Source organism: Octopus sinensis, linkage group LG5 (assembly GCF_006345805.1).
Source record: "Octopus sinensis linkage group LG5, ASM634580v1, whole genome shotgun sequence".
Taxonomy (NCBI): domain Eukaryota; kingdom Metazoa; phylum Mollusca; class Cephalopoda; order Octopoda; family Octopodidae; genus Octopus; species Octopus sinensis.
The window spans coordinates 133792685-133817530 of NC_043001.1; the positions used below are offsets into that span (position 1 = coordinate 133792685).

The 24846-nt window shown below is 38.9% G+C and overlaps 1 protein-coding gene across 1 annotated transcript in view; it reads right to left on the reverse strand.

Annotated features, from left to right (window-relative positions):
- Positions 1–24846, reverse strand: part of LOC115211959 (WD repeat-containing protein 89) — a 35878-nt gene that overhangs the window by 5450 nt on the left and 5582 nt on the right. The window contains exons 2-12 of the mRNA XM_029780726.2: positions 20080–20214; positions 17802–17914; positions 14641–14725; positions 13161–13210; positions 10934–11033; positions 9449–9512; positions 8009–8140; positions 6332–6418; positions 4175–4219; positions 2985–3061; positions 1397–1505 (exon numbers count right to left, since the gene is read on the reverse strand). Coding sequence (XP_029636586.1) covers positions 1397–1505; positions 2985–3061; positions 4175–4219; positions 6332–6418; positions 8009–8140; positions 9449–9512; positions 10934–11033; positions 13161–13210; positions 14641–14725; positions 17802–17914; positions 20080–20192 — 975 coding nt within the window. The 5' untranslated portion in view covers positions 20193–20214. The remainder of the gene's footprint in view (positions 1–1396; positions 1506–2984; positions 3062–4174; positions 4220–6331; positions 6419–8008; positions 8141–9448; positions 9513–10933; positions 11034–13160; positions 13211–14640; positions 14726–17801; positions 17915–20079; positions 20215–24846) is intronic.

Sequence of the window (24846 nt, forward strand, 5' to 3'; positions counted from 1 at the left end):
AAAAAAATATGTATTAAAATGGAAAAAAATTATGGTAAATTATTTTTAAAATCGTAGACTCATCGTAGACGCGCGCTAATACCCAGAAGGGCTCGATATGAATCACGACTATAAGATACCCGGTTTTGGTTAAACTGCACCGCAAAATGTGGGAGTAGTTAGGAATCTAAATCAGAGTAGACAGACACACAACCTTACTTTTATATATAAAGATGTCATGTGAAGGGATATTATTGTAATTCCAACGAAATCACTGGAATACAGAACACAGAGATGAGATGGCAGTCAATGTTTGTTGAGTGTCAGTCTTGAGTGAAGCCAAATTACCATTACAATGACAATTCTATTGTTAACTTCGTCTTTATAGAATGGTTTTATTTTATGTACTTGGGATTGTCTCCCTTTTTAAATTAGCCTTCACCAGCTGCGGGAACCCTTATGTGGTCGTACGATCTGCTAAAAATAGCAGCCAAATTTCTTCCTAATCCCCAAACTTCATCATCATCATCATCATCATCATTTAACGTCCGTTCTCCATGCTAGCATGAGTTGGACGGTTCGACCGGGGATCTGGGAAGCCAGAAGGCTGCACCAGGCTCCGGTCTTATCTGGCAATGTTTCTACAGCTGGATGCCCTTCCTAACGCCAACCACTCCGTGAGTGTAGTGGGTGCTTTTTACGTGCCACCTGCACTGGCGCCAGGCGAGGCTGGCATCGGCCTTACCATTATGAAATAAAAAAAAAAGAAAGATTGATTTAATAATGTGATTCTACATGTATTATGAGCTGATATTGAATTAACGTTCTGAGCCCACAAGTATCTTTAGCTGGTATGGTGTTGTTTGATTTTATTCCTGGAAGACATAAAAGTGGGTAGCAATATGGTTTGGGTTTATGGTTGAAAATAACAATGTTTCTCCTAATTAGTGAGCCCATAAAGGAAAAACCACATGGTGTCTGATTTTGCATCTACCAGGGGTAGAGTTAAAAGAAACCAAGCCCACTAAAGCTTACTGTAGGTTCAAACAATTAAATAACAATGTTTACAGAAAGGTAAAGACATTGGTGCAACCGGTCTGTAAAATATCAGTGCAGCATGTACCATAACACTGTGCCATTACAATGTACCCTTAGTCAAATTACATTACACTAGCTTCTGTTTAGACATAAATAGATAACAAAAAATAAATGTTACTTCATCCATACACATCTACAATTGACATAAGCTGTTACAATTCCTACAATTGTCTGCATTTGCAGACCTAACCAACATTCAAAATATTCATGAGTTTCATGTAGAAATCATTTCTGACACTGCACAAATTTTTAAACTAATACAAAACAATAAGTAAATAAAGTAGAAAGTTTATAAAAAAAAAATAGAAAAAAAACTTACCATTTTATCCCAATGAAGACAACGAATTATTCCAGTGTGACCACCACTCAGAGAACTAATTATTTCTACATCTTTATCATTTGAGAATTCTAAAATGCTCAGGTTGCCACTAGTTTAAACAAAAATAAAACAAATAATAATAATAATAATAATAATAATAACAATAATAATGGTTTCAAATTTTGGCACAAGGCCAGCAAGGTATTTTAGGGGAAGTCATTTACATCAACCCCAGTACTCGACTGATACATAATTTATTGACCCTGAAAGGATGAAAGGCAATGTCAACTTTGGTGGAATTTAAACTCAGAATGTAAAGACAGACAAAATACCACTAAGCATGTTGCCCAGCATGCTAACTATTCTGCCAGCTTACTACCTTAATAATAATGGTTTCAAATTCTGCCACAAGGGCAGCAATTTTGGAGGAGGAGAGGTGTCGACAACATCAACCCCAGTATTCAACTGGTGAAATAATACATTTATGGTCGGCGAGCTGGCTGAATAGTTAGCACACCGGGCGAAATGCTTAGTGGTATGTTGTCTGCTGCTATGTTCTGAGTACAAATTCCACCGAGGTTGACTTTGCTTTTCATCCTTTCGGGGGTCAATTAAATAAGTACCAGTTACACACTAGGGTCGATGTAATTGACTTAATCCTTTTGTCTGTCCTCGTTTAGCCCCTTGTGGGCAATAATGAAATAAATACATTTGTGGGCCAGGAGATGGAGTATGTTGGTAAGTGATTTTGTTTCAATCAGCCTGGTCTAACTGATCACAGCACTACCATCAATAGATTACTTCAGTAAACATAAAAAAAAGAAGAAAAAGAAAAAATATCCAACCACCCTATATCAACATGAAAATATAAATACTAACTCCTTTGATACCAACCCACCTGAAACCACCCCTAACTCTACGATGCAAACTTCAGTCCACAAGACTTTCTGAATGGTGTGCCTAACAAAAAATTACATTGATTTCTTTTAGTAACATGACCTACATGATGATAAGCCATGTCTCATGCAGCCTGCTTTCCAAGAAAGGTTACCTATACCTAATCAACAGTAGCTTTAGTCCTATATTTATGGACTGCCATATTAGCTTGGCGATAACTGTTAATATCCAGTACCGCTGCCATAGTCTCCTTTAGAGAGACTTAGAAATAATAATATTTCTATTTACCTATACCTGTTTTAAATTAATCTAGATTTCATCATCATCATCATCATTTAGCGTCTGTTTTCCATGCTAGCATGGGTTGGATGGTTCAACTGGGGTCTGTGAAGCCGGAAGGCCGCATCAGGCCCAGTCAGATCTGGCAGTGTTTCTACGGCTGGATGCCCTTCCTAACACTAACCACTCCGTGAGTGTAGTGGTTAATTTATGTTAATTCATGTTAATTTATGTTCCAAAACACCAGTTATTAAGCAAAGTTATTTTTACTAAATTCTTCAGTATTTCCAAAATGAACTGAAACAAAAACAGTTTATTTCATCAGGAATGCAGTATCAAAAGGGTTAATCTAATGCAGAGCTCACAGATAACTTAAAAACAAATTTTGAAAAAATGAAATAATAGACCTTACTTTTTTTGTCCAGCAAGAACCATCCAGTGGTCAGTTTTTTCACTTCCTATATAATCAACAATATATTCAACTTTGTCCTGCAATGCAAAAAAGGATATTTTCACATCATTTCTCTTGTATACTCTCTTTACTCTTTTACTTGTTTCAGTCATTTGACTGCGGCCATGCTGGAGCACCGCCTTTAGTCGAGCAACTCAACCCCGGGACTTATTCTATCGGTCTCTTTTTGCCGAACCGCTAAGTGACAGGGACCGTAAACACACCAGCATCGGTTGTCAAGCAATGCTAGGGGGACAAACACAGACACACAAACACACACATATATATATATATACGACAGGCTTCTTTCAGTTTCCGTCTACCAAATCCACTCACAAGGCTTTGGTCGGCCCGGGGCTATAGCAGAAGACACTTGCCCAAGATGCCACGCAGTGGGACTGAACCCGGAACCATGTGGTTGGTTAGCAAGCTACTTACCACACAGCCACTCCTGCACCTATAGTGTACATGATATTCATTTTATATGTTAGGGTAAAGACCCCCTTCAGTCATGTATGATCATGAGATTGCACCTAGAAAGTTCTGCTCCAAGGCACAAGTCCAGGTAAGGTTGTTATGGTTTCTATGACTTGATGTCCTTCCTAAAACCAGTAACATTACAGAGTGTAAGGGGTTTTTTTTACACAGCAGAGGCACTTGTAAGGTCATCAAGTAACTCGCAAGACAATAATTAAATAAATTCTTGTTTGTTAAATATCTAAACAAATGTCATAACATTTGGTGGTGATGGGTATATATTCTCATCATCATCATCATCATCGTTTAACGTCCGTTTTCCGCGCTAGCATGGGTTGGACGGTTCGACCGGGGTCTGGGAAGCCAGGGGCTGCACCAGGCTCCAGTCTGGTCTGGCAGAGTTTCTACAGCTGGATGCCCTTCCTAACGCCAACCACTCCGCGAGTGTAGTGGGTGCTTTTTACGTGCCACCTGCACAGGTGCCAGTGGGGTCCGGCATCGGCCACGATCGGTTGGAGCTTTTAACGTGCCACCGGCACGGAAGCCAGCCGTATATATAAAATGCAACAGATGGTGAATGCTAATTGTCACATAAATTACTTCATCAAGAAAGACCTGCAGATGTAAACAGTTTTATCAAACTTAAGAAGAAAATAAAAATACAATGTACTTACTTTCAGTTTCTCTTTCACATTTGTCATTTGATATAAAAGATCACCCTACAAAATTGGATAGATAAGACAATTAAAAAAATTATTGTTTTATGACTTTTGTAGGAAGGGTAGAGAAAAATATATGGAAAAGGAAAGAAAGAGAAGGGGGGAGAGAGAGTGGGAGGAGGAGAGAGATATGAAAGTTAATACTCAACATCATCATCATCATCGTTTAACGTCCGTTCTCCATGCTAGTATGGGTTGGACGGTTCGACCAGGGATCTGGGAAGCCAGAAGGCTGCACTAGGCTCCGGTCTTATCTGGCAATGTTTCTACAGCTGGATGCCCTTCCTAACGCCAACCACTCAGTGAGTGTAGTGGGTGCTTTTTACGTGCCAGGCGAGGCTGGCATCGGCCACGGTCGGATTGGTGCATTTTATGTGCCACCTGCACGGAAGCCAGTCGAGGCGGCGCTGGCATCGGCCACGATTTGGATGGTGCTTTTTACGTATCTCCATTCCAGGGGTCCTGGCATCTGCCGGGTGCCAGTCATAGGATTGGTTCAATTTCGAATCCTATTTCGATTTCACTTGACATAAGCAGGTAATGTCTCAATATATGGTTTAATACATGTCCTTAATACTACAAGTATTCAATATTGTATATTTTCAAATTTGACACCAGTTAATATATCAATGTTTAAGGCGGCGAGCTGGCAGAAACGTTAGCACGCCGGGCGAAATGTGTAGCCATATTTCGTCTGTCGCTATGTTCTGAGTTCAAATTCCGCCGAGGTCGACTTTGCCTTTCATCCTTTCGGGGTCGATAAATTAAGTACCAGTTACGCACTGGGGTCGATGTAATCAGCTTAATCTGTTTGTCCCCTCTGTGTTTAGCCCCTTGTGGGTAGTAAAGAAATAAATATATCAATGTCTTCAATACTGTGTTTTAATATCTGACATCAGTTACTATAAGGTTGTCCCAAAAGTTTGTAGAAAGTCTTGGAAAATAATGGTCTTTATTTTGTGGAATAATTTTTGTTGTTTTTGTTAGTACTTGGCGAGTAAAAATTCAATTTTCGCAAGTGTTTACGAACTTTTGGGACAACCTAATATATTAATGTAAATCTTCAATACTATGTTTGTTTCAGCTAACGGAGATTTGAACTCAATCCTGTCAATATCAACTTTGTCTTTCATCTTTTCTAAGTCAATATATTAAGTACCAGTCCAATGCAATGGATTGGTAGAATTGTTAGAGCAACAGACAAGATGCCTGTGATATCTTTGCATTTTAAGTTCCAGCTCTCTGTGATCTGAGCTCAAATTCTCCACTTTACAAGAGTCCTGTCAACAGCAAAGTTATTGTAGAATGCTAGCACTGAGTCCAATATAAAATGATTTTACCTATGAAACTCTAATCAACTCAAAAAATTAAAGTGACATGAATTCATAAAAGCCCTTGTACATCTACAAACTGCAGTAGGATTTATATTTCATTTCATTTTAGTTTCTGAAATATATACTTTTGTTTGACTCTAGAAATGTAATGGAACAGTCAGTTTTAGAGAGAAAAAGCAAGAGATTTAATTGGGGAGTAATTTAATGTATAATACATAATAAATAAAAATCGCTGACAGTACCGCCTGATTGGCACTCCTGTCACTGGAATGTTGAAAGCACTGTCCAAGTGCGACCATTGCCAGGGCCGCTGACTGGCTCCCATTCTGGTGGCATGTAAATAGCACCATTCGAGCGTGATCGTTGCCAGTATCACCTTACTGGCACATGTGCCGGTGGCATGTGAAAAACAACATTCGAGCATGGTCGTTGCCAGTGCCACCAGACTGGCTCCCATGCAGGTGGCACATAAAAAGCACCTTTTGAGTGTGATCATTGCCAGTACCGCCTGACTGGTCCTCGTGCCGGTGGCATGTAAAAGCACCCACTACACTCTCAGAGTGGTTGGCATTAGGAAGGGCATCCAGCTATAGAAGTTTTGCTTGATCAGATTGGAGCCTGGTGCAGCCTTCTGGCTCGACAGTCCTCAGTCAAACCAGCATGGAAAGCAGACGTTAAACGACAACGACGACGGAGGAGGAGGAGAAGAAGAAGCAGCAGTAGTAGTAGTTATTTGACAGAAAAATGTAAATCTGAATAGAGGATTTATAATGTTTACCTCTGTGGAATCCCATACATGGAATGTATCTACATGAGTTGTACAATATATTTGGTCATAGTTAGGAGAACACCAACCAACAAATGCCTGAAAATGAATAGAAAAAAAACCCATTAATTTTTAGCTAGATTTAAAAAAGTTTTAATCATACATCATTGAAATTAGATTGATCGTTTCTAACTTTGTAACCAAGTTGTCGTTTAGAACAAGATCAACACTGAATAAGCAGACAAAGATTTAAAGGTGTTCCAGTAGTGAATACTCTTACTCTTTTACTTGTTTCAGTCATTTGACTGCGGCCATGCTGGAGCACCGCCTTTAGTCGAGCAAATCGATCCCGGGACTTATTCTTTGTAAGCCCAGTACTTATTCTATCGGTCTCTTTTGCCGAACCGCTAAGTGACGGGGACGTAAACACACCAGCATCGGTTGTCAAGCAATGCTAGGGGGACAAACACAGACACACAAACATATACACACACACTTATATATATATATATATACATATATACGACAGGCTTCTTTCAGTTTCCGTTTACCAAATCCACTCACAAGGCATTGGTCGGCCCGGGGCTATAGCAGAAGACACTTGCCCAAGATGCCACGCAGTGGGACTGAACCCGGAACCATGTGGTTGGTTAGCAAGCTACTTACCACACAGCCACTCCTGCCCTATTTTTTTTTTTTTTTGCAAACATAATATCTTTACATTTCCATTATTCAACAAAACAGTAAGATGTGATTTGGGAATATTTAGCTGCTGTTTCTAACAAGCCAGGTGACCATATAGAGTGTTCCTTGTTGATTTTGCTGTTGTTTGGTGGCATCAACCGAAATAAGATCAAAAATATCAACGAGGGTAGTATAATAAGCGGTGATAATATTAACCCTTTCGTTACCAACCCGGCCAAAACCGGCTCTGGCTCTGTAGTACAAATGTCTTTTTTTCATAAGTTTTGCATCAAAATATACCACCAAACTTTAGTCGCAATTTATATTCCTAATACTAGCTTAATGATAACTAAGTTATTTTACTAAATTCTTTGTTATATTTAAAATAATTGAAAGAAACACAGAGCATCTCAAAATAAATACGGTAACGAAAGGGTTAATAGAGAAGTGACTCCAGTTAAAGACTAGTGACAGATTTCATTTACAAAGTACTTCTAATTAGCACAAGAACACACATGTATGTGTGTCTATGAAATCAGAGTATGCGATAATACATATAAATATATAGATATATATTATGACACATGGAGGCGCAATGGCCTAGTTGTTAGGGCAGCGGACTCGCAGTCGCAGGATCGCGGTTTCGATTTCCAGACCGGGCGTTGTGCGTGTTTATTGAGTGAAAACACCTAAAAGCTCCACGAGGCTCCGGCAGGGGGTGGTGATCCCTGCTGTACTCTTTCACCACTCTTTCTTCTGTTGGCCTGCTCGCTTAGCCAGCGGGGTGGCGTCACGTAATTATGACACATATACAGCAATAGAATGTGCATTAAGTGCTACAAGTGTCAGGTGGACATTAACGAAATACAGAGAAGCGGGTAAGGAACATTTCCTTTCAAATACACATTGCATCACTTACAATGAGTATTCACTTGTTAAAAAAATCTAACGTGGTTTCTAAGGAATATATCATGTATTGTTGAAAATATTAATATCATTACATACCACAGAAGAAAGTGAATTCATAGTTAATAGTAAGGAATTCTCCTCTGTATCTTCTGCTAAGTCAAATTTGCAAACCAAGCCATCTGTAGAGCCACTTGCCAATAGATTTTCATTGGTTGGATGAAATGATACCTGAAAGGTGAGAATATTGACAATTTAATTTAGAATAAGAAATATTGTAGACATCAGAATTTTTATAAATATTGGGTTATCCTGTAAATAATGTGGTTTTTTTCAATTGCAATTTCAATTGGAGGTGGACAGGATAAACTACCTGCATCAACTTCCAAAAGCAGGTAGTAATTTTACCTTGTACTTATTCTTAGTGCAAGATCTGAAGAGTGCAGTTCAATTTCAACAGTTATTTTTTCAAAGATATAATGGAAGTAACAATGGAGCATATTTTGCTTTATGAGTTCAATAAAGGCAACAACACAACAGAAAGTGTGAGGAATATTAATGCAGTATATGGGGATTGGACAATAAGCATTAAGCCAGTGTCAATGGTGGTTCCAGAAATTCCAAACCAGAAACTGCAGCCTAGAAGATGAGCCTCATCCTGGAACATCTATAGAACTTGACGAGGATGTCCTGCAAACCATGGTGGAACAAAATCCCAGCGTAACTATTGAGGAACTAGCAGAGAAGCTTGGATTTGGTCATTCAACCATTCATCAACACCTGCATGCCACTAGAAAAGTCAGCAAATTGGGTCAATGGGTTCCTCACAAACTTTCTGAGTTTAATCGCATACAGAGAGTGAATGTGCAGTCTTCTTTGCTGTCACATCTATGAATGAACCTTTTTTGGACTGAATAGTGACTGGTGACGAGAAATGGGTTCTCAATAAAAGTGCCAAGAACCAAAGACAGTGTGTAGGGAAAAGAGAAACACTGGCACCCCAGGCTAAAGGCCTTCACCCACGTATGGTGTTGTTATCTGTTAGGTGGGATACAAAAAGTTTAGTCCACTTTGAACTTTTAAACTCAAACCAAACGATAACAAATGGGGATCTTTAGATTAAAAAAAGAACTTTGTTTATCTTAATTTTGAAAAATAAAAGAAGTATTAAAAAACTGCATTATTTACGAGATGACCCAATATAACAGAAGTTCATTAAATAAGAACATTTTCACTTGTTTCTTAAAAAAAAAATCTTACCCACATTATCAAATACAAAGCAGAGTAACAGTAATAGAGTGGTTCAAAATGGAAAAAAAATTCCTATGATTAGCTGTTAAATAAACCATTAAAAAATAACTAGTGGTTAGGTGTTAAATAAACCCTTAGAAACAACCAGTGATTGACCTGTTGGTAAAATATAACCAACAGTGCTTTGTTCACAAAGTACCTGATATAAAGTAAAATAAAGTCTTCAAGTAACAAGTAAAGAAATGTAAAGATAACGTTAATAGATGAGAAAAATTGATCATTACAAACCTGTGTTATGTCGTCCATGTGGGAATCTGTGAAATCTGTGAGTAATACATTTTGCCTTCTATCCCTGGAAAATATACAAAATGTTTACATTGAATTGTGGAGCAGTTGAAGGTACACTGTCAAAAAACTTCTAAATCCCCTTAAAAACTTTCTCAACTTTACTGAAGATTTGTGCATTTCAGAAGCAGATGTGATGAAATGTGGATGCAGGCACAGCTCTGTGATTAAGACACTCACTTTGAAACTGCATGGTTTCAGGATCAGTCCCACTGCACAGCACCTTGGACAAGTGTCTTTACTATAGTACCATGCTGACTAATGCCTTGCATGTGAATTTGCTAGACAGAAACCATGTAGAAGCCCATCATAAGTATGTGTCTTTGTGTCTGTTTATTCCCCCCCACCCCCACCACTTGACAATTGGTGTGGGTTTGTTTACATCCCTGAAATGAGTGGTTCAGCATAAGAGATTCATAGAATAAGTACCAGATTTTTAAAAAGTACGTAGTGGGTTTATTTTGTTCAACTAAAAACCTTTAATGCAGGACCCCAGCATGGCTGCAGTCCAATGACTGAGACAAGTAAAAGATAGATAATGTACTACACATGCTCAGCCTGGTACCTCAAACAAACCAAGGAAATGGAAACATAAAAATATTACACAATAACATCCATATTTTTCAGATAGTATAGGCAGAAAGTTTTTTCAGTCGCTCACTTAAGGATGTGCTTTTTGTTAACCATTCCGCTTGGAGTAGAGAATAGATTGTTTAGACAATGAAGAAAACTAGAATTTAATTTATATTTTAATGCCTGTTAGAAAGCTGCTGCTGGTGAACAGGATTCTAACTGTAAAATCTGAGGAGGAGGAGGAGGAAGCACTCCGTCGGTTACGACGACGAGTGTTCCGGTTGATCCGATCAACCGGAACAGCCTGCTCGTGAAATTAACGTGTAAGTGGCTGAGCACTCCACAGACATGTGTGCCCTTAACGTAGTTCTCGGGGATATTCAGCGTGACACAGAGAGTGACAAGGCCGGCCCTTTGAAATACAGGTACAACAGAAACAGGAAGTAAGAGTGAGAGAAAGTTGTGGTAAAAGAGTACAGCAGGGATCACCACCGTCCCCTGCCGGAGCCTCGTGGAACTTTTAGGTGTTTTCGCTCAATAAACACTCACAACGCCCGGTCTGGGAATCGAAACCGCAATCCTACGACCGCGAGTCCACTACCCTAACCACTGGGCCATTGCGCCTCCAATCTATTAACAGTGTGAACAGGATTCTAACTAAAAGCCATGTAACTGAGAAAAAAAAAAACTAAATAGTACTGAATTTATAAACTAACTGGAAGCACTTAAGTTTTTAAAAAAATTTAGATGAAAACCATTATTCTCAACTTGCTTAATTTTTAATTTGTCCTTACATTTCTTTAATTATTATTTGATAAATTCACAAGAAAGATCATATCCATGAAGATAGCTTACCAAATTTTTAACTCAACTTCTTTCTCAACTGATTCTGTTCCAGCTGCTATCTTGGAATCAGAGCTATTGATATCCAAACATAAAAGACATTTATCACAACCTGAAAATTAAATTTGTATCAAATTAAAATTCCAAAAGCCTATGGCACAAGTAATTATGGTAACAACAGCAATAAAATTACAACGTTATTACAGAGACATTGTAACCATTAAAAACACATATATTCATGTTAACTGATGGAGATATTAAAGTCTTTGAAAAAAACTGCACTTGATCTCAGATACATTGTATCTCAGTGAACGACTACGACAATTCTATCATAATGTAATTAGTTTAATAAAAGAATAAATAGCTATAATATTATTCTAAGATATGAATAAAATGAATAAAATTGAAAGATAGTACATATTTGATCAGATAATTCACATACTAGCGAACAGTTCACATTGTTTATTAAACTGTTAACCCACAGTTCAAACTGTTAGATAAACAGTTAATCCACAGTTCAAGATGTAAATTAGTCATTCTGCAATTCAAACGGTTAATCTAGAGTTCACATTGTTAATCTACAATTATACAGTTACTCTACAATTCAATTATACAGAGATTCTACAATTCAAACTGATATATAAACAGTTAATCAAGAATTCAATCATCATCATCATCATCGTTTAACGTCCATTTTCCGCGATAGCACGGGTTGGACGGTTCGACCGGGGTCTGGGGAGCCAGGGGCTGCTCCAGGCTCCAGTCTGATCTGGCAGTGTTTCTACAGCTGGATGCCCTTCCTAACGCCAACCACTCCACGAGTGTAGTGGGTGACTTTTACGTGCCACCTGCACAGGTGCCAGAGGGGTCTGGCATCGGCCACGATCGGTTGGTGCTTTTTATGTGCCACCGGCACAGAAGCCAGTCAAGGCGGTGCTGGCATCTGTTATAGAAACAGTTAATCTAAAAATCAAACTGTCATAAGACAAGTAATTAGGCTATCAATTCCTGAACATTGAAATGAAATTCAAATTGAATGAGAGAATAAATAATAGCACCATCAAAGTTTCTACACTGAGCCTCAGTTTAGTGATGTCATACATTGATTAGTAATTAAGTTAATACTCTTAGTACTTATTTCTTCATTGCCCACAAGGGGCTAAACATAGAGGGGACAAACAAGGACAAACAAAGGGATTAAGTCAATTACATAAACCCCAGTGCATAACTGGTACTTATTTAATCGACCCGAAAGGATGAAAGCAAAGTCGACCTCAGTGGAATTTGAACTCCGAACATAGCTGCAGACGAAATACCTATTTCTTTATTACCCACAAGGGGCTAAACATAGAGGGGACAAACAAGGACAGACATAGGTATTAAGTCGATTACATCGACCCCAGTGCGTAACAGGTACTTATTTAATCGATCCAAAAGGATGAAAGCAAAGTCGACCTCGGTGGAATTTGAACTCAGAACGTAGCAGCAGAAGAAATACTGCTAAGCATTTCGCCCGGCGCACTAACAATTCTGCCAGCTCGCCACCTTAGTACTACCAACTGTAGATACATATAATTGATTACTGGATACTGGTATTTATTTTATCAACCCTAATGAGATAAAAGAAAAATTAAGACAACCCCAGCTGAAAGAGAATTGAGAATAATAGGATAACAAGTATAACATAACAATAGGAAGATGTGAACAAATATAATGTTTGAAATATCAAATAGCTAACTAGAAAGATGCAATGAGAAACCAACAATACTAAGTTGTGGTCTCATATCATTCTAAGTCTTTTGAAAAGCATGGGAGTTAACTTTGAACCTGTTTGAGCTTAACCCTTTAGTATTCAGATTACTCTGTCAAATGTAAAGCCTGTTTAATTACATTGTTTTAAATTAATTGTACAGCATCTTGTAACTCTGAGATTTTGATGATGTCCCTGTTTATTTTTAGAATGACTTTGTAGGGTAGGTGTGAGAGGTCAGAGCTAGCTGGTTTGAGCATAAAAAAGGAAGGCAATTTTGGCCTGATATGGCTGGTTTAAACACTAAAGGGTTAAAAGACTTCATCAGTGAATTATAGTGCCTACAGTACTTGCTAAGCATGGCATTGAGAGAACACTAAGTAAATGTACAAGAAGTATACTTGTTGAAGAAGAGTAAGTTTGTCGTCCCACTATCTTCAATATCTCCATCAGCCTCAGTCAATGATAAATAATAAAGTTATAAATTACCAGCGAATTCTTGAGCAGGTTTTTTGAAATCTGTCCGTATGTCCCAACACCTGGAAAAAAATTGGTCATTAGTGCTTGATATTAAATACTAGATTTACATTTATGTATTAGATTCTAACACTGTTAATGTAAATATTGCTATACATTATAGTAAATGTTATTAAACATAAAAGCAAATGTTATCATATATTATAATCACCAACTTGAGGGAGACAAAAAGAAACAAAGTCTACTGCCAGGATGTGAACTTGGCAGACTGGTGAATGGCTGACACTCTGGATTCAGTCTATAATCATAGTGCTTCCCATAAAAGGCAATTTCCATTTATGCCAGAATAACTGAACCGTCAGCAAGATCAATCGTGCAAGCAACGTAATGCTCAGTATCATATTGAAAATACTGAGATCTTAGACAGAAGATATTACAGTCAAGAAGCAAGTTGGCTCACATAAAAATAAAAGCAATACTGAGGGGTTTTGAACCTCCACACCACCTGCAAGAAATACTTTTGACAACAAAGAGAATCCATATCAGTGGTTTTCAACCAGGGTTCAGCGGAACCTTGGGGTTCTGCCAGTACAGTCCATGGGTTCCGCAAGAAGTTACAAAAATGCTAAAATCGACAATAATTTTTAATTCTCCTGTGCAGATATGTGTGCATAAAACAATTAAATTATTGCACAGGGGTTCCTCAAGCCAGTGGAATGTTTCCTTGGGGTTCCGCTTCAGCAAAAAGTTTGAAAAGCACTGATCCATATGTTTTCATAGACTTCAGGAGGATGTTAGATAGAATCTGCCATGATGTTTTGTGGACCACCATAAGGAAATTTAATGCAGAGCAAAAGCTGATTCATACTATTCAAAAGCTTTGCACTAAAGCAACTTGGTGTACTTGTACAAGTTCCTTGTCTTTCCACATTTTTTCCAGCAAACACTGAGATCAGACATCAGCCATATGATGTTGTTGTTGTTCTTACCAATCTGGGAAGGTGATGGACACAGTCCCTCATCTCCTGGCTAACTTATATAAAACAACTATCTGAGGAGTAGGACAGAGAGAGAGAGAGAAAACAAAAATATAATGAGAATATCATCATCATCATTTAGCGTCCGTTTTCCACGCGAGTGTAGTGGGTGCTTTTTACGTGCCACCCGCACAGGTGCCAGACGGAGCTGGCAAACGGCCACGAACAGATGGTGCTTTTACATGCCACCGGCACGGGGGCCAGGCGAGGCTGGCAACGGCCACGAACAGATAGTACTTTTTACGTGCCACCAGCATGGGGGCCAGGCGAGGCTGGCAATGGCCACGAACGGATGGTGCTTTTTACGTGTCACCGGCACGGATAATATAGACAAAATAAAACTATTTACAAAGATTTGGAAACCTACAAGAAAAACTTACTGTCTACAAATCTATTTACTAATGACATACCTAAATGTCAATTTCTTTAATTATAAAAGCAAATGTTGAGTTTACCTGATCGAACCATCCCAAGATGAAGAAAATAATAGATGTGTGTCATTGTGGGCAAATTTTATTCCTGATATAACATTCTTGTGTGCTAAAATACAGTGAAAATCACAAAATTGAGACACTAAATACAATAAATGTCATAGTTTGTATTTTGATTGTCATTCAACATACGTATTCAATTCATTAATACATCTGGATTAATTTAGATAACACATAATTACATATAGACAGTTAGAAGAAGATAATTATATACAGGTAGTTACTTATAGATAATAGATAATTACAAGCAATAAATAATTCTTATTGCATAATTTTCTGGTGGTTTTTGTACATTAATTGATTAATCATGCTTATTACACCCAACAGGATATTGACATTTTTGTGGGATTAAGAAGTTTACACTGTAACCACATGGTTTTGTGATCAATCATGCTGAACATTCCCTTGGGTAAGTGTCTTCTATCATATCTCCAGTTGACCAATTCCTTGTGAGAGAAATTTAGTAGAGAGGAGCTAAGAGAAATCCACTGTGTATGCGTATGTATATGTTTCTTCTGTATTTTACCTTTTACATTTTTCAGTCATTCTACTGGACAGCGAACATGCTGAGGCATTGCCTTGAAGGATTTTAGTTGAATGAATTCAACCCCAGTACTTTATCTTTTAAGCCCTGGCACCTCTTCTACTGTTCTCTTTTGTAGAACTGCTAAGTTACAGGGGCATAAACAATGCAGCACCAGTTGTCACATGGTGGTGGGGGACAAACACACACACACACACACATACGCTTCTTTCAGTTTCTGTCTACCAAATACACTCACAAGGCTTTGGTCAGCTGGCACTATAGAAAAAGACACTTGCCCTAAGTGCCACTGAACCAGAAACAAAGTGGTTAGAAAGCAAATTTTTTTACTATACAGCCACACCTGCACAGGCATGGCTGTGTGGTTGACAAGTTTGCTTCCTAATCACATTGTTTCAGATTCTGTCCCCTTCTGCAACACCTTGGACAAGTGGCATCTCCAGCTATAGCCATAGGCCAACCAAAGCCTTGAGAGTGGATTTGGTAGAAGGAAATGTGTGTGTGTGATACATATGTATGTATGTGCACATGCGTATGTGTTTATGTGAGAGCTTATTTATTCAAATATAGCTATTGTTAGTTCTTCTGCCAGTGGAGGCGCAATGGCCCAGTGGTTAGGGCAGCGGACTCGCGGTCATAGGATCGCGGTTTCGATTCCCAGACCGGGCGTTGTGAGTGTTTATTGAGCGAAAACACCTAAAAAGCTCCACGAGGCTCCGGCAGGGGATGGTGGTGATCCCTGCTGTACTCTTTCACTACAACTTTCTCTCACTCTTACTTCCTGTTTCTGTTGTACCTGTATTTCAAAGGGCCGGCCTTGTCACTCTCTGTGTCACGCTGAATATCCCCGAGAACTACGTTAAGGGTACACGTGTCTGTGGAGTGCTCAGCCACTTACACGTTAATTTCACGAGCAGGCTGTTCCGTTGATCGGATCAACCGGGACCCTCGTCGTTGTAACCGACGGAGTGCTTCCATATGTTCTTCTGCCTATAACTTGTCCATTTGCATCAGACTTTTGAAGCAATGTGGAATAAGAGACCTCTTGAAAAATCACTAAGAGTTAGTGTCAGAAAAGGTATTCAGCTGTAAAACAATGCCTCAGTACCATATTCGTCTAACCCAGTGCTGGTCAACCTGAGGCCTGCAGGCCACATGCGGCCTGCAGACTTTTAGCTTGTGGCCCAGATGATACTTTCTTGAAATGGGTTTATTTAAACAAATACTTAAAAATTTTTTATTGAAAATTAAAGATTGTAATAAAATGTAAAAAAGAAAGATACTACTATTTTTTGCAACGGTAGTATTTCATGTTGAATCAAAGATCATTCATTCATTATTGTAATAATAGCATGAGAAAGCAAAATGCTTTCAAATCTGTCCGTATACAAGTGGCCCTCAAAAGACTTTGCAATTAAAGTGGCCCACAGTGTAATTCGAGTTGGTCAGGCCTGGTCTCTAACCCTTGGAGATGAGGAATTATGTACATTATTTACATTCAACAGATATTTGTCCTCTTTTTTGTTGTTAACACAATGTTTCGGCTGATATACCTTCCAGCTTTCTTCAGGTGTTTTGCGGAAATTTCGAACCTGGGTTCTCATTCCTCCTCCTCCGGCGGCAGCTGCTGCTGCTGTTGCTGTTGTTATTATTATTATTGTTATTGTTATTGTTCAGGTCACTACTTGGAATCGAACTCAGAATCTTGGGGTTAAGAGCACATGCTGCTAACCCCAAGATTCCAAGTTCGATTCCAAGCAGTGACCTGAACAATAATAATAATAATAACATCGAAAAATACCTTAGGAACGAGGACCCAGGTTCGAAATTTCTCCCAAACACCTGAAGAAGGCTGAAGGATATATCAGCCGAAACGTTGTGTTAACAACAAACAAGATGAGGACAAATATCCATCGAATGTAAATAACGAATATAGAGGTACTTTGGAATAAATACTTTATGGTATTTGTTCCACCCAAGTGGCATAGATGCTTCCTTACTATTTTCACTATTGTAAATAGTAAACATATGATTAGCCAGTTAGAAACTTGTGATGAAGAACACTACTATTCACAAAATATGTTATTGTTCAGGTCACTACTTGGAATCGAACTCGGAATCTTGGGGCTAAGAGCACATGCTACTAACCTCAAGATTCCGAGTTCGATTCCAAGCAGTGACCTGAACAACAACAGCAGCAGCAGTGGCGGTGGCGACAACGACGAAAAATACCTTAGGAACGAGAACCTGGGTTCGAAATTTCTCCAAGACACTTGAAGAAGGCTGGAGGATATATCAGCCGAAACATTGTGTTAACAACAAACAAGATGAGGACAAATATCCATCGAATGTAAATAACGAATATAGAGGTACTTTGGAATAAATACTTTATGGTATTTGTTCCACCCAAGTGGCATAGATGCTTCCTTACTATTTTCACTATTGTAAATAGTAAACATATGATTAGCCAGTTAGAAACTTGTAATGAAGAACACTGCTGTTCACAAAATATGTTATAAAACAAACACATAAATAAGACAAATTAATAAAAATAAATAAATAAAAAATTTGTCTTTATCACCATCAATTTGTTGCAGTGTAGCCATATTGTGTCTGGCATGTAAGCGAATGTTATAACTGCTACTACTACATGCCAGCAGTCGGTCGTCAGTTGCAGAATCAGGAGTGTCAGCGCTAAAAAATATAAAAAATATTATTTCATAGTATTTAAAATTATCAGATAAAATTTCATTTTAACCAATATCTATCTTTTCAAATTTGAAATCATAAAAAAATCTGTAAACAGTTAACACAATTATATAACGTAAAATGTGACACTGCTTTTAAGTAAACTATCTTAAGACGAATGACTGACGTCATTATTGTGGCCAATATATATATATATATATATAGTGAAAGCACATGGCTTAGAGGTTAGGGTGTTGCACTCACAAATGTGGGATCATGGTTTCAATTCCCAGACCGGGTATTGCATTGTGTTCTTGAGCAAAATACTTCATTTCCTGTTGCTCTGCGATAATTTTGTCATCTGATATATCATATACTGTAACTATCCTTTATAAATATATATACCCTTCCATCTATCCATTCATCCACACACACACACTTACATATGTCTGTGTATTTATATGTATATATGATATACATATGTATATATGATATACGTAAAAAGCACCATCCGAATCGTGGCCGAAGCCAGTGCCGCCTCGACTGGCTTCCGTGCAGGTGGCACGTAAAATGCACCAATCCGACCGTGGCCGATGCCAGCCTCGCCTGGCACCTGTGCGGGTGGCACGTAAAAAGCACCCACTACACTCACGGAGTGGTTGGCGTTAGGAAGGGCATCCAGCTGTAGAAACATTGCCAGATCTGACTGGCCTGGTGCAGCCTTCTGGCTTCCCAGATCCCCGGTCGAACCGTCCAACCCATGCTAGCATGGAGAACGGACATTAAACGATGATGATGATGATGATATGATATAGTATACTTCATGCACCTGTACAAGTAATGTTGATTTGATGGAGGGAGTGAACTTATGCGAACATGAACAGTTTATTGCTATAAACAAATCACTATAAAGAAATCATCTGTGTGGCTGTTCAGCAACGAATTGCAGAACCACTCATACACTGTCTGACATTGGGAGAGAGTGAGTCCATGATAATACTCACACACTGTATTCTTTGGCGTAAATGAAGTATATGCATATTAGACACTCTACAATTTCAGCAGCACATATTCTGGAAAAAAAGTTTTTAGTTTAACCCTTTAGCATTTAAACTGGCCATATCCAGCCAAAAGTATTCTGCCTGTTTTATGTTCAAACTGGCCAGATCTGGTCTCTCACACTAACCCTACAATATCGTTTTAAAAATTAACAGCTACCTCCATCAAAATCTCATAGCTACAAGATAATGCATGATTAGTTCAAAACAATGTGAATAAAAAAGGATTAATTTTGGCAGAATAATGCGAACACTAAAGGGTTAAACCAGCCAAATCCAGCCAAAATATTCTGCCTGGTTTATGTCGAAACTGGTTAGGTCTAGCTCCTCACACCTACTCCTACAATGTCATATGACAAAGTGCAAATGAGTTGAGGGAAATATTTGGCATAAGAGGAATTAGATGTAGCATGCAAGAGAGAAGACTGCACTGGTTAGCTCATGTGATGCATATGGAATATGTGTAAAAGGGAGACCCAGGAAGGTATGGGACAAAGCGGCTAAGGCTGAACTCAAGATGTTGAGCCTCACAGAGGAGATACTCTTTTACTCTCTTTTACTTGTTTCAGTCATTTGACTGCGGCCATGCTAGAGCACCGCCTTTAGTCGAGCAAATCGACCCTGGGACTTATTCATTGTAAGCCTAGTACTTATTCTATCGGTCTCTTTTTGCCGAACCGCTAAGTTACACGGACGTAAGCACACCAGCATCGGTTGTCAAGCAATGCTAGGGGGACAAACACAGACACCCAAACACACACACATACATATACATATATATACATATATACGACAGGCTTCTTTCAGTTTCCGTCTACCAAATCCACTCACAAGGCATTGGTCGGCCCGGGGCTATAGCAGAAGACACTTGCCCAAGATCCCGCGCAGTGGGACTGAACCCGGAAACATGTGGCTGGTTAGCAAGCTACTTACCACACAGCCACTCCTGCGCCTATGACAAAGAACTGAAATGATTAATGATTCATTATGATGAAGACATACCCATCACAGCTCAAGTGAAGTCCTAGAATCACTATGTTTATGCCTCGACACATATACCAAACCAAACATGTTTCGTACCTATTCAAATTAAACTTGGAAACACCAACTTACCTTTGTTGAATATCCATATGAAGAATGTATTCTTCTTCCACAGGTTTTAAAGATATAGCAGTCTTTTCACAAAAGTTTAGTTTTCGCATCATATCTTCCATAGACTCCATCATGAAAATCTTCAATTACAATACTCTAATAGAAAAACACAAGAAATATATCATGTAAATATTCTCTTTAGGAACCAACTGTTAAATTAGATTTAGTGGTAAAGATGGAATTAAGAACTAAATTGGTTAGATTGCAAAGTATTTATATATTTAAATAATCTTTTTACTTCTTTTAGTCAGGTTCAGAAGTATGGAGCATGGGTTCCGCATGCTTTAAGTGACAAGAACAAAAATCAATGAGCCACAATCTCCGCTGGTTTGCTTGCTCGTCACCACTCAACTCATGGACAGAAGCAAAGATTTCTTTACCAAATCGTTACTGGTGATGAAAAATGGTGCCTGTACATTAATATGAAGCAGCGTAAGGAATGGCTTAGCCCTGATAAACAAGGGACACTGCATGTGAAACAAGATCGTCATCCGCATAAAATGATGTGCGTATGGTGGGACTGGGAAGGGATTATCCATTACGAATTGCCTGAACGGAACCAAATGGTCAACATGGAACTCTATATTCAACAGATGGAACGACTCAACACGGCTATTCAAGAGAAAAGACCTAATCGGAAGCATGGATTTTTTCTGCTGCATGACAACGCCTGCCCTCATATCGGCCAATATGACCAAGGAAGCCATTCAAACGCATGGCTGGGAAGTGCTGCCACACTCACTATACTCTCTTGATTTGGCACCAACGGATTTCCACCTCTTTCGATCTCTTTCAAATGCTATGCGTGGAGTTTCGTTCAATACTGATGCAGAATTGAGAGCTTGGTTGGATCAATTCTTTGAGTCGAAATCAGGTGATCTCTACCAACGAGGTATTGAAAATATTGTTGAACGCTGAGAAGAAGTTGTTAACGACAAGGGTGAATACATTATTGATTAATTAGTTGTTATTTTTTATTAAACCTTTTAAAAAACGGCAGGAACTTAGTTGCCAGCCTGATATATATGAATGTTAATGCATTTGTTGATCGGTATGTGTGTGTGTGTGTGTGTGTGTGAGGAGGGTGCATCTGTATATATGTACATATATATATATATATGCATGTGTGTGTGTGCATAGGAGTACCCAGAGATATAATAGTATATCTGTGTGTGAGTGATTGTATGACTATAAAGCAATTTATGGGAAAATCTTGAGGTGAGGAAAGGACTTTCGGAAAATTCCCAAGATCCAAATTTTTCCTCATTATATTCCGAAATCACATTCAACTTTCTATAGATACCCTAGCCATTGATGAAATAGAAGAGGTTAGAAGGGTCAAGTGGCGAAAACATTATTTTGCTTAGCTAAGGAATCTGGCAAATTTAACTGCTGTCACAGAAAAACTATTGTTTTACCGTGAGAAAAGTGCTGTTGAACTGTTAATTGAAATTTGGCTATCTTTTTCAAAAAATGCACTTTTGAAGGTGAGGTGCAAAACTGCATCAGCCCCCTTTCTTTACACATATTTTAAGATGACATTTTGCAGAAATACATTTTATAGAGTGTGGATTACATTAGATTGAAAAATCAAAGAACTTTGGAAACAATAATAAACAAAGAGGTAACGATGTCTGGACAAAAAATAACTATGTTAGTGTTTGTGTGAAACAAGTCAAAGTGCATTAAAACAATATCTTTTATATACCTACTAAAATGACTGGATATATAAGACCTAAGCTGCAAAACAGTTTTGTCCTTTAGTAACTTTTCAGCCGAAATTTTAAGCGGGTAACAAATACTCTTCGATTTCTTGTGGAGAGAAAGGGGGAGAGAGTGAGTAAAGGTGTGTTTTGTCATTTACTCTTTCACTTGTCTCAGTCATTTGACTGTGGCCATGCTGGAGCACCACTTTTAGTCAAGCAAATCGACCCCATGACTTATTCTTTGTAAGCCTAGTACTTATTCTATCGGTCTCTTTTGCCGAATCGCTAAGTTACAGGAATGTAAACACACCAGCATCGGTTGTCAAACGATGTTGGGGGGACAAACACAGACACATATATATATATATATATATATATATATATATATATGACGGGCTTCTTTCAGTTTCCGTCTACCAAATCCACTCACAAGGCCCGAGGCTATAGAAGACACTTGCCCAAGGTGCCACGCAGGGGACTGAACCCGGAACCATGTGGTTGGTAAGCAAGCTACTTATCACACAGCCACTATTGGGGGGGGGGGGGACTGTACATTATAAATTTGAAATGCAGGTTTTTTTGCAGATTTGGAACCCCATCCCTCGATATAGTGTGTTCATGTAAAAATAAGACCGAAAAATGTCCCAAAGGGGGTACGTTCCATGATCTTTACCTCTGCCAATTTGTACATACCCCGGTGACCGATCTATAAAATTTTGAGAATGATCTACCGTATGGTGAATGTAACCAAGTATGTGGTGATTACAATAGCTTGCCAAATAGTCAGTTATAACAGTAGTTCCTGGAAAAACATTTTATCTGATAACATTCCCCAACATCTCTGTACTCCTATCGGGTACACGTTAAAGAAATCCTTTTCTGGTTGTGGTGTCATAACATCCGACAACCCAAGTTTTGCAATATATTCTTCCTTCATTGTTCTTGCTATTGAAGAACAAGCTTTCATCAACAAGCCAATGGGAGTTTTGTCTTGCAGCAGTTTTGCCAAACAAACATCTCTACAGAACTGGTACCACTGAACGGCAGTTTTTATATCAATGCAATTCATACTTGCAGATATCTTCACAAGCAATTCGAAAATAAAATAAAATACTAAATGAAAAATTACATATAATGGCAGCTTAGAGTTTTCTGTAAATGTACCTTTCCTTTTTTTTTTTTTTACATTTAATGCATTTTCTATTGTCAAACCCGTCAATAGAACAACTAGAATTTTGAAAATTCATCGAATGTGTGCAAGTACACGTTTTTTCATTGGCAATATGTTTTGTCTTCAGATAATCTATAATGTTCTCTGGTGCAAAGAACAGTAAAAGTTCCAATCTGGGTGTATACAATGTAAAATAAATTTAGAAAAATAGCAATAGCTGCTTCTTTTTCATCATCATCATTATCATCATCATCGTTTAACGTCCGTTCTCCATGCTAGCATGGGTTGGACGGTTCGACCGGGGACTGGAAAGCCAGAAGGCTGCACCAGGCTCCAGTCTTATCTGGCAATGTTTCTACAGCTGGATGCCCTTCCTAATGCCAACCACTCCGTGAGTGTAGTGGGTGCTTTTTACGTGCCACCGGCACAGGTGCCAGGCGAGGCTGGCAACGGCCACGGTCGGATTGGTGCATTTTACGTGCCACCGGCATGGAAGCCAGTCGGGGCGGCACTGGCTTCGGCCACAATTTGGATGGTGCTTTTTACGTGCTACCGGCACGGAAGCCAGTCGAGGCGGTGCTGGCATCTTTTTAAAGGGTACAAATACTATGAAGAAGATGATGATGATTGATGCTGATGGGATGGTTGTGGTAGCTTCTTGATTTCAAATAGAGTTTACGGAAATAATGTATGAACTTGTGCAATGTTAATCCTTCGAATTTATTTTTGTAATAACGAAACAATGGGTTCAGCCCTTACCGCCAGAATTAATTTGTCTTGCAAAAGAACCCACACACACACACATACACACCTATACAATTTCAGAAGAACAGCAACAGTCGCTTCTTGTGAAGATGATGATGATGATTGTTGCCGATGGGATGGTTCACACACACACACATACAATGGAAGCACTCCGTCGGTTACGACGATGAGGGTTCCGGTTGATCCGAATCAACAGAACAGCCTGCTCATGAAATTAACGTGTAAGTGGCTGAGCACCCTTAACGTAGTTCTCGGGGATATTCAGCGTGACACAGAGAGTGACAAGGCCGGCCCTTTGAAATACAGGTACAACAGAAACAGGTAGTAAGAGTGAGAGAAAGTTGCGGTGAAAGAGTACAGCAGGGATCACCACCATCCCTGCCGGAGCTTTAGGTGTTTTCGCTCAATAAACACTCACAACGCCCAGTCTGGGAATCGAAACCGCGATCCTACGACCGTGAGTCCGCTGCCCTAACCACTGGGCCATTGCGCCTCCACGGTTGTTGCTAATAGAATGGTTGACACACACGCACGTAGATAAACATAGATGAAGTCCCATTTTGGACGTATGCTAAAGTTTTTATTAGACGTATTACGGAGAATTATTCAATATTGTGTTTGCTTCTATGAGAATCAAGTACCTTTAAAGCGAAAAAACAAGACCGATGTATACAACAGGTAAGTATAACAATGCTGTTTCACTTCTTCTAGTCGTTCATTTTCTGTGAGCTGTAAAGATTGTTGCGCTCACACACCCTTTATTGTTGAGTAGGGAGGGGTGCGTTGATCAGTTTTGGAGTTTTTCGGCATGCATATGTTCCTTATACATTCCAAAATCAAGTTGTCGACTTTCACGTATGGAGTATCAAAAGATTCAGTACTATTTCCTCTACTAACTAGGCGCAGGAGTGGCTGTGTGGTAAGTAGCTTGTTTACCAACCACATGGTTCCGGGTTCAGTCCCACTGCGTGGCACCTTGGGCAAGTGTCTTCTACTATAGCCTCGGGCCGACAAAGCCTTGTGAGTGGATTTGGTAGAGACATATTTGAATTACAAAAATTTAGAGGGGTGATCTTTCGTTACAAG